Source organism: Hypomesus transpacificus, chromosome 11, assembly GCF_021917145.1.
Source record: "Hypomesus transpacificus isolate Combined female chromosome 11, fHypTra1, whole genome shotgun sequence".
NCBI classification, from domain to species: domain Eukaryota; kingdom Metazoa; phylum Chordata; class Actinopteri; order Osmeriformes; family Osmeridae; genus Hypomesus; species Hypomesus transpacificus.
In genome coordinates this window covers 7734905-7745483 of record NC_061070.1, presented here as the reverse complement: position 1 = coordinate 7745483, position 10579 = coordinate 7734905, and the positions used below count along the sequence as shown (strand labels likewise).

At 41.3% G+C, this 10579-nt stretch overlaps 1 protein-coding gene across 2 annotated transcripts; it reads left to right on the top strand.

Moving 5' to 3' along the window:
• Nucleotides 1-1247: 1247 nt before the first annotated feature.
• On the top strand, nt 1248-10359 carry sfxn3 (sideroflexin 3). 2 transcript variants are annotated; one of them, XM_047028786.1, is made up of 12 exons: nt 1248-1383; nt 2557-2730; nt 3093-3263; nt 3919-4017; nt 4613-4688; nt 4996-5081; nt 5169-5296; nt 5478-5527; nt 5758-5807; nt 5932-5979; nt 6150-6264; nt 7928-10359. In XM_047028786.1, the coding sequence occupies exons 2-11, from the start codon at nt 2567-2569 to the stop codon at nt 6244-6246; spliced, it is 969 nt and encodes a 322-aa protein (XP_046884742.1). In that variant the 5' UTR covers nt 1248-1383; nt 2557-2566; the 3' UTR covers nt 6247-6264; nt 7928-10359. The 2 variants fall into 2 exon arrangements, with proteins under 2 accessions (XP_046884742.1, XP_046884741.1); XM_047028785.1 differs by having other exon boundaries at nt 1249-1387.
• Nucleotides 10360-10579: the final 220 nt, after the last annotated feature.

The following is a 10579-nucleotide window of genomic DNA, read 5'->3' as shown; positions in this document are numbered from 1 at the left end:
CTGTGGCTTGCTTAGACGCATTAGTGCCATTTCATTTGTTGGGAAGGATGACAATAATTATCTTTGGAGGCGTAAACATATTACACAAGCACAGGCGCTGCTGAACCAGTGTGCATTACTTAATGACTCCGTGGCCTAGTGGTGTCTCTCACCTGAGTGTTTTTTCTGAAGATAATTTATAACAAGCTTGTTTATTTTCTTTAGAATTAGTTTATGTGACTGCACATCCCAAATAAGTATGTGTATTGGATTACATATGTGGACTATTGGAGAATATTTACGTAGTAATTGAAAAACAGGCCCATGTGGACCACGATTAGGCTTCTGAAAATATCCGTTCAACATGGCATTCTATCAGACTTCTCTTCTGACAACTAATATAATTTAGGCTCCTTGGTCTAATGCTGCCATCTCTTGACTGGCTAGATACATTACATAAGGCATGTTACATTTTATTTATTCAGGCGAGGATTTTATTAATCTTCGGACAGATCTTCATACTATGAGGCCCCAAGGCAGAGGTGTCTTTGCCGTCCAATTCACGATAATGTCTCTACAAAGTCCGGATGCTAGTGAATATGGTGAATATGGGCTGAAAGTATTTCCTCCGAGCTAAATCTGATAGAAAAGTATAATTTCTGTAGGCATAGTAGGCTACATACTAGCAAGTGGCGGCATCTGTGGTGTGATGAGGTTGACTGTGCAAGTGAAGCAATGTGATTCCTAGACCACCAATGGCCCTAATACAGCCATTGGTATGAGTTTAGGCAAAAGCTGGGGGGTCCTGGTATGAGTTTAGGTGGAGCTGGGGGGACCTGGTATGAGTTTAGGTGGAGCTGGGGGGACCTTGAAAAAAAAACATGTACATAGATTTTAATTTACAGACAAGAAAATAAGAAAATCTACTCATTTAAAATCCATGAATTAGCCTCGTTCTGTTATCGGTTATTTAGCCTAATGTTTTAATGTATTTTTTTTTAAGAATACATTTTGCAATGTGTAACTAAATTATGCATAACCTGTAAAAAAAGTATTGTATTTTGTTCATACCCAGCCTAACAATAATCCAGTTGTACAGTTTGTATGTATTTGTTTATTTAATTTAGTTCGGCCTTGATGAGCTATTGACCAATCCCCTTCTATTTATCCCTCACGCCCCGCGATTGTGGCCAACGCCTTTTTCACTATGGAACAAATGACAACCGTGGATATTTGGACACCGCCCTTTTTGCTTTTTCAGTGGTGTTTCAAGGTAGTTAGACTGGGAAACTGAAACTGTGTACCCTACAGCAGCTATTGCTAGCTAGCAGTACGGTGTTATTGGGAGTAGGTCATAGACACTAGGGTTTTTAGTTTACCCAGCCGGTCGTCGTTGAACCTACAGTAGGTATGTTTTTTTAATGGATGTATGCATTTGTGTATGTTAAATGAATAAATAGAAACTACTGTAAAGTAGCTCAGGCTTAGCAGACAAAAAAGCATTCCATTTCATCTTTTTGCCTTGCATTATGGTAGCTAGCATGCTATCTAAAAAACACTGCCAGGTTAGCTGAAGGTAACAGTAGTAGTTCAAGGTAAGAAAACAGGGCTACAATACTAGGGTTAGTCTTCTATAGAAGATAGCTATAGCTATCTGGCAGTGATCACTGGCTTGCCAGAAATATAGTATTTTAGAAACGAGATAGGAGTGTCTTTAGCCTTACTGTTTTGTACAGTATCTGGTTGCCAAAATTGATTCTCAATATTTTAGTAAGAAACGCATAACCAACTACTAGTAGCCCTGTTAGTCCCAGCACTGGAGCTATACTGGAGCTACTTATCTACTGTTTCATCATTAGACTGGAAAATTATCTGGTACATATTTTACCCCACGCTTCAGTCACAGTAGTTGACTAGTGGTTAGCTATACAAAGCATAGGAATTCCTGCTACCACTGCCAGGCTACATTCTTGCGTCGGGTCAGGACACTTTAATTCTGTCACGACTGGTCTAGTCACGTATAGTATGAAGAGAACCAAGTCTTACTGCTTACAGCTGTGCTTGGGATTGAGAATGCTCGGAGTCACGTTTAGAAACACAGTAAAAAGGGAACGATCTCTTAATTTTCATAAATAAGACACTGATTAGTCTACATTTGAAAAACGTCCGGTGTCCAATACCCTCACTGATAACTGTCCTGTATTCTGGGTTGAGAAGGATTGGGAAAATGCTCCCCCCCAATAAAAAAAAAGTGCGTTGGCTGCTGAACTATAAATGGATCGGAGGTAGGGGCTTACCATGCTGTCAGGGCTTAGCAAAAGACAAATTATCTTTTTATTTAATCAGTTCCTTTTTCTATCCATCTGATAAATGTTTCAATGACACAATTACAGATTTGACCTTTTTGCTAATGTGAGATGTCAAGCTATTTAATAATTGACTTTATCTGAAACTAGAGATTATATTATAGGTATGTGTCCTAAATATAAACGTATTTCTATATCCCTTTATTTAGCTAATATATTTAAAAGTATACATAAAAATGTATATTCATGAATGCGTTTCTGCTCCGCCAAGGAAACTGAGGATGTCTGGTGAACTGCCCCTCGACATTAACATCAAGGAGCCCAGATGGGACCAGAGCACGTTTATGGGTCGTGCCCAGCATTTCTTCATGGTCACAGACCCCAGAACCGTGCTGCTGTCCTCTGAGACCCTGGAGGAGGCCAGAGTCACTGTGGAGAACTACAGGTACTACAGTTATCATTTCAGGTCAAGTTCCAAAAGAGGGGTTGTTTTTCATTAAAGGGGTCACCGATTCAAAAATCTATGGATTTCATGTCGATGCATCCTGGTATGGTCGCTGAGTCAAAATCTCAAGCAAGGTTTTCTCCTAACGTGCTTTTGATATGCCCTTATGGCAATACAGACAGAAGCCAGGGCTATTCAATGCAGTCTAATTAGGGCTTACATCTGTCATCTCGCCAGCCTCCAATGTCTTACCATATGTTTTTAAATAAAGACGTAATGAAACAATCCAGTCAGTCTGTCTACTTTTCACTTAAGGCTAAAACTAAAAGCTAATGGATGGATGTGTGTGTGTGTGTTTCCAGGGCCGGGGTGGCAAAGCCTGGTCTTACAGAGGACGAGCTGTGGAGAGCCAAATACGTCTACGACTCTGCTTTCCACCCTGACACGGGGGAAAAGATGTTTGTGATTGGTCGCATGTCCGCTCAGGTGCCTGTGAACATGTCCGTCACTGGGTGTATGCTCACCTTTTACAGGTAGGAGTTTCAGGAAGATTCTTTTTTGTGATGGGGGTTAATTCTCTGACAAAGTTCCATGTCTTTCACCTGATGCGCCTTAAGACAAAAAGCAGCACACTCACTGACAATTGTGTCCGAATTGTCATTTAATCCGGCAGAGGATGTGAAAAAATCCCCACTGGCATAAATCTGCCTGTTCTATATTTCACTTGCATAATCTTTTTAATCTAATACAGTGATGTGCAATCACGCTTGTGTGTGTGTGTGTATATGTCAGTGGGTCACTCATGGAAATACTTTCCAAGTTTGAATTGGGTAGGCATGTTTGAATAGGCGCCTAAACTATGCTGTGAGAATTTGAGTATGTAGATGACTTGGGTGGTGAACTGTACATGTGCTGAGTGTGCATGTCTCCCATAAAGGCTCTGCATTCCCAATAGAGGACAAAGGCAGAGTGGCATGCAGTTGCTATTGTAGGGTGGTGGGAAGGAGACTGAGGTCATTCACACTGGAGACCAAATGCAGGCAATGTGTTGACTGTAAGGATATACTGAAATGCAAAGTACATACTGTAGACTGGTCTCTCACCCTAATCTCTCATTCTCTAATCTTTTTTTTAATCCTCCCCTTCATTCCTATCTCTTCTCCCTCCTCCTCTCCTGTCCCCCTGTAGGACCACTCCAGCAGTGGTGTTCTGGCAGTGGGTGAACCAGTCCTTCAATGCCGTGGTCAACTACACCAACCGCAGCGGAGACGCCCCCCTGACCGTGAAGTATGGAGGAGCCCCCCCCCCACATATCTAACAACAACAACAACAAGTCCATCAACAACAACAGCACTAGATCAGTACCACAGTAGTCACCTGGCTGGATAGTCCCAGTCCAGTCCCCTCACAGCGGTATAATGTTTAACTGTTAAGCGTGTACGGCATGCTCCAAAGCCCCATGATGACATGCTCAACACCCATGTCTGCACACCCGAGGCATGGCGTTTTAGTTTAAGCCTACATTTGGGTCTTGTCCAGAACACAGGCCAATGGTAGGCAGCCTTCTATAAACTAAGGAGCATGTTGAGGCGGGATTCTGTTCCTCCAGAAGCTCATTATCAATCATGCAACATCATCTTTTTGCCTGACTGTGGTCATGGCTCGGGGCTTGAGCTATGTTGCTGATGACTTTGCATAATTGTAGCATGGGTTGTAACAATTTGCTTTGTGTGTGAGAAAGTATTATTTAAAACGTGACACAGTTTTTTTTCCCTCGGGACTGTGTATGGTCTGTAATATCACTGGCAGTTTTTTGAATGATGCCCAATTTCTTAATCGGTCCAGTTGTAGTTTTTGAGACCATGTGTGTGCTCTCCCTCAGTCAGCTGGGTGCAGCATACATCAGTGCCACTACAGGAGCGGTTGTCACAGCCCTGGGGTTGAAGACTCTAGCCAAGGTACTGCTACTACATGAGCACAGTGGTCCTGCAGGCCTTACTCACCACGGACAAATGAAGACGTTAACTCCATTTGCATCGCCTACACATTTGCTTTGCATTCCTTGAGCCATACTTTTGTCCAACACTCCAATTTAAAACAGCTGTAGTCTTTGTCAGCATGAATCATTTGCATGTTGAATTTTGAGTCGATAACCCCTGATTTATATAGCTATCAAGATTACTTCAGGTCACTTCTCTCTATTGGTTTGAGCTGAGTCGTGTTATTTATGACACCTGTATATATTCTATCTCCGCCCCCCACCAGCGTCTCCCCGCCATCATGAGCAGGTTCGTTCCCTTCGCCGCCGTGGCCGCCGCCAACTGTATCAACATCCCTTTCATGAGGCAGAGGTGAGTGGCGCTCCAGAACCATGGTCACACATTCAGTCCACTCATTCACTGCCTTTATCATCAATTTATCTATGTCTTCTATCTCAGGGAGCTGAAATACGGGATCCCAGTGACAGACGAGAATGGTAACCGGTTAGGAGAGTCCCCCGGTGCCGCCAAACAGGCCATCGTACAGGTGGTGGTGTCTCGTATCGGCATGGCAGTGCCAGCTATGGGTGAGGAGGGCCAGGGGCACACTATATAACTGTGCATTACAACCACTGGATTAATTGGCTCACCAAAACATTTCAATCCTCTGGATGTATGATGGGAGTTGTGTGTTTATAAGTTATATTTCGTAGTGAAAGGTTTCTTTAAACCCTTAAAGATGGTTGATCTCCTTCTTTTCTTCAACAGCCATTCCGCCAGTCATCATGAACGTGCTGGAACAAAGGGCTTTTATGAAGGTAACCAGAACATACTTGTGTATGTGTGCGCCTGTGTGCATGCGCGTTATTATGGAAATGGACTGCTGGTGAAGTGACGTAAGGGAGACACCAGGTGGAATGTAAACATTGATATACCACAATACCCTTTGTGCGTAGAACTGTTTGCAGCTTAAAACAAACGTAAACTAAAAACGTATGTACACCACAAATGACTAGTCTGAACAGGGTATTTTCCTAATCTGTCCCAGCGATTCCCAGTCCTGAACGCTCCAGTCCAGGTGGGATTGGTGGGTCTGTGGTAAGTACAACCGCCCCACATCAACCCTATGATCCAGTACAGTACCACCAATAACATGGCTCAGTACCAGCACCTGAATTGAAGTCTATCTCATCTATATTTCTTAATTTTCTCTTCATCCCAGCCTGGTGTTCGCCACTCCCCTGTGTTGCGCCCTGTTCCCTCAGAAGAGGTGAGTGCACCCAATGGATCTGTAGCAGCCAGGCCTATGGTCATATGGAACCCCTATGCCTCAACTCTGCACCTCTGACCCCCCCCTCCCCCCCCCCCCCCCCCGCTCTCTCCAACTTTCTTTTCCCCTCATCGTTTCCCTCTTTCTCTTTTCCCGTTTAATTCTTGCAGTTCCATGAGTGTTGGAAGCCTAGAAGCAGATCTACAGGAAAAGATACGACAAATCAGTCCTCACACTACCACTGTGTACTTCAACAAAGGCCTGTAGGACCAGATAACAGAAACATACAGTGCCCTCCAAAAGTATTGGAACAGTGAGGCGAATTCCTTTATTTTTGCTGTAGACTGAAAACATTTGGGCTTGACATCAAATAATGAACGTGAGACCAGAGATCAACGTTTCAGCTTTTATTTCCAGGTATTTACATCAGGATCTGATGCACAACTAAGAAAATATTGCATTTTGTTTGAATCCACCCATTTGTCATGTGAGCAAAAGTATTGGAACAGATATACTTAAAACATATTTAAGTGAATAAGACTTAATATTTAGTTGCAAATCCTTTGCTTTCAATAACTGCAGCAAGTCTGTGACCCATTGACGTCACCAAACTTTTGCATTCTTCCTTTTTGATGCTTTCCCAGGCTTTCACTGCAGCCTCTTTCAGTTGTTGTTTGTTTTGTGGGGTTCCTCCCTTCAGTCTCCTCTTAAGCAGGTAAAATGCATGCTCTATAGGGTTTAAGTCTGGAGATTGACTTGGCCAGTCTAATACCTTCCATTTCTTGCCCCTGATGAACTCCTTTGTTGTTTTGGCAGTGTGTTTTGGGTCATTATCTTGCTGCATGATGAAGGCTCTGCCAATCAGTTTGGTTGCATCTTTCCTTAAATTGGCAGACAAAATGTTTCTGTAGACTTCCGAGGTCATTTTGCTGCTGCCATCATGTGTTACATCCTCAATGAAGATTAATGAGCCCGTCCCAGAAGAAGCCATGCAAGCCCAAGCCATGACATTACCTCCACCGTGTTTCACAGATGAGCTTGTGTGTTTGGGATCATGAGCAGTTCCTTTCTTTCTCCAAACTTTAGCCTTTCCATCACTTTGGTAAAAGTTAATCTTTGTCTCATCAGTCCATAAAACTTTGTCCCAGAATTTTTGAGGTTAATCTCTGTACTTTTTGGCAATTTCCAGCCTGGCCTTCCTATTCTTCTTGCTAATGAGTGGTTTGCATCTTCTGGTGTAGCCCTTGTACTTTTGTTCATGAAGTCTTCTGCGAACAGTAGATAGTGATACCTTCACTCCTGCCATCTGGAGGTTGTTGCTGATCTCACTAACAGTTGTTTTAGGGTCTTTCTTTACAGCTCTCACAATGTTTCTGTCATCAACTGCTGATGTTTTCCTTGGTCTACCTGTTCGACGTCTGTTACTTAGTACACCAGTAGTTTTCTTCTTCTTCAGGACATTCCAAATGGTTGTACTGGCTATGGCCAATGTTTCTGCAATGGCTCTGATTGATTTTCCATCTTCTCTAAGACTCACAATTGCTTGTTTTTCACCCAAAGACAGCGCTCTGGTTTTCATGTTGTTTTCACCTCTGAATACAGTCTGCATAGACAAAACCTATCTTACCCAATCTGAACCTGAGTGTAGACATTCAGTGGTATTTATTGATTGAATAATGTATGTAATAGGACACACCTGGGCAACAAAACACACCTGTCAGTCACATGTTCCAATACTTTTGCTCACGTGACAAATGGGTGGGTTCGAACAAAAAGGTGATATTTTCTAATTTGTGCATCAGATCCTGATGTAAATACCTGGAAATAAAAGCTGAAACGTTGATCTCTGGTTTCACATTCATCGTTTGATGTCAAGCCCAAATGTTTTCAGTCTACAGCAAAAATAAAGGAATTCGCCTCACTGTTCCAATACTTTTGGAGGGCACTGTACATACCCACACGCACATGCCAGCACCTCTGCTGGCTGACCTCTGCTACTACAGATCATTGAGCACAGCTGAAAGGGAAAAGTAATGTTAAGAAAGACAAGTCTTGTGTAATATATTGACATGTTTTCCCTCATCGAATGGGTTCAGACTCAGATGAAAGTGTTACTAAGAATTTGTTGTTTTTGGACTGTGACGTGCCTGGTCCCTCACATGGGCCTTGTGGAAAATCATTATTTTCTGCAAGGAATTTATCATACAAAACCTCACCAGTTTTCCTATTTTAAGAGTTGCAAGCACCCTTGGAGAAAACTCGATTCAATATTGTAGTGGTTTTCTTAGCTCATGCTGTTATTGCTTGCTTTTGTCATTTCAGGCATTATAATCCGAGCTGTGTGTGAGAACGCTACCTAAATAGGGTTTAAATAATTCACCTATAGATAGATATCTAGTCCAAATCAACTATGTGCACAATTGTTCAGGAAAAAAAAGTTATAAGCACACCAATAGACCTTGTGTTCAGCCCTCGTGTTTGAAATCCTGTTTAGCTGCCTATTGTCTACTGCCCATTAAAGTGTACTTATCCAACTGCCTGATACTGTGGAACCAAGTACCAAGGTGTATATTTAATGTGGCAAATAACCATAGGGATGCAATGGCACTGAATAGTATTTTATGTGGCACTGTAGCAGGAAGAACGCCCATATTAAAACCAGCAAAACAATAAAACAATGTTTTGGCCGTAGGGATGATTGCACAAAGGCCTTTTTTGGTTGAGATATGAAATAGGTTTGCATCTTTGTAACTTCAGCAAAGTTATGCGTTTTTTAGTTGTGTCATGTAGTACTGTTGTCATTGACGAGGAATGTACTTTATTGTATTGGTGTTGGAAAAAGATGTTATTGTCACCCTATAATATATAGTGACCCCTGGTTAATTGACAGCACCCCCCCACTCCCCCCCACCGTTTTCGGTTGTTTTACTAACCTGATTGTAAGGTTAGAATTAAAACCGGCTGCTGCATTTTAATAGAGAGGCGTGATACCAGTTTATGCAATAGCGAGAGTACACATATATATTGTATGATGTCCGTACTGAATTGTGTGCATTGCACTTGTATGTGTACCAAATAACAAAGGATACAGACGTATTTTATATTTATCTGAACAGACTGAACCTAGAAGTATATAGCTTAGAGCATCTTTGATCAAAACAAGTTCATGTTGTTTTTCTTTTTTGACAGTAGCAGTTAAAGTACTTATACGAGCAGACCAATATAGCAGACCATATATTCATTATGATTTGTTGTCACTATAGACTGTAGATGTTGAACTTCAGGGTGTGCTTCTATATTTGTCCACTAGATGGTGCTGGCTATGCTCCCTGAACCCCTTTCAGTGTGCGTGCTAGTGAAACTCATAATTTAACACAGTGTTGCATGTTTACCAAATTACGCTTTGTAGTTTATCAATTGAGCTTTATGGAAGTAAGACATATTTGATTGTGAACATAGCAGGGACTGTTCTGAAAGTTCATCTGCAATGCAATAGTAATTAATGAACCACCTCATCCATACAGATGCCAACGGTTCTCAGTGCTAATATCAATAATCTGTACTGTAGATTATTAGGTGCACTGCAGGGCAGTGTCTTGGTCCTTGCTATATTTATATTATTCATCACTCTTTGGTGTTGGTTTCTTATTAAGTGGTTTTGGGGGTCCCTTGTATGTTGAGTGAAATTGCACTATATTTTAGTCATGCAGTGCTGCTGCTGTGTTGCAGCCAATAGTTTAATGGAATTACTACCGCTTTACAAGTATGTACTGGCAAAATGTCTTAATGTATTGTTTGTGTTTGATATTAACCCACATCACTGCTTATTGGTTTTTAGGAACAGCTTTTATCTTGAATTATTAAAATTAAGGGGCTGAATGGTCAAGAACAAAACCGGATAATTTTTAGACAACTTGCAGTTAAAGGTAAACATGGATGTTAAACCAGAATGTTAAATTGATCCATTTGATGCAGGACAATATGTACTGTGGGTTAACTGTCAAAGCCATGGGTCTATCCAAAGAAAGCAACAGGTCTGAATTGTTGAAGGATAAGCACCACTTTTAATGACTTTGTTTCCACATTCTCTATTAAACCTTTCCTTGGGTTTAGTCACAAAAAAACAAAACATATCTAGGTTCACTTATACCTGTCATAAGATATGGTCTTTTGACAAGCATGAATGAATACTTATATTGCTACACTCCATGAATGGTATTTCATGTGAATGTGTTTATGTAGCTTAGTTTTATCCATGTAGTTTCAGTATTGATGCTTGGTGTTTCCCTCAATTTTGTATCGTGTTGGAACATGTTACACCTGTCCGGACCTATGTGAGATGTACATACTCAGAGCAATTGAATAAAGTATTGAAATGTCCTACTTGGTTGTATCACTGATTAAATATGTGATGCTATTTATAACTCCAGTTCAACCACCTACAATTGGTTGGATTGCATGTACATGATAATTCATGTTTCACATTTGTTCCAAGGCTGAAAAGGTTTAAGGATTATGACGAAAAAAGAAAAGCAGCAAACCACTTCAATGGACTACTGACTCATTTGCTTCTGGTGTAATATACAATCTTTCTACTTGT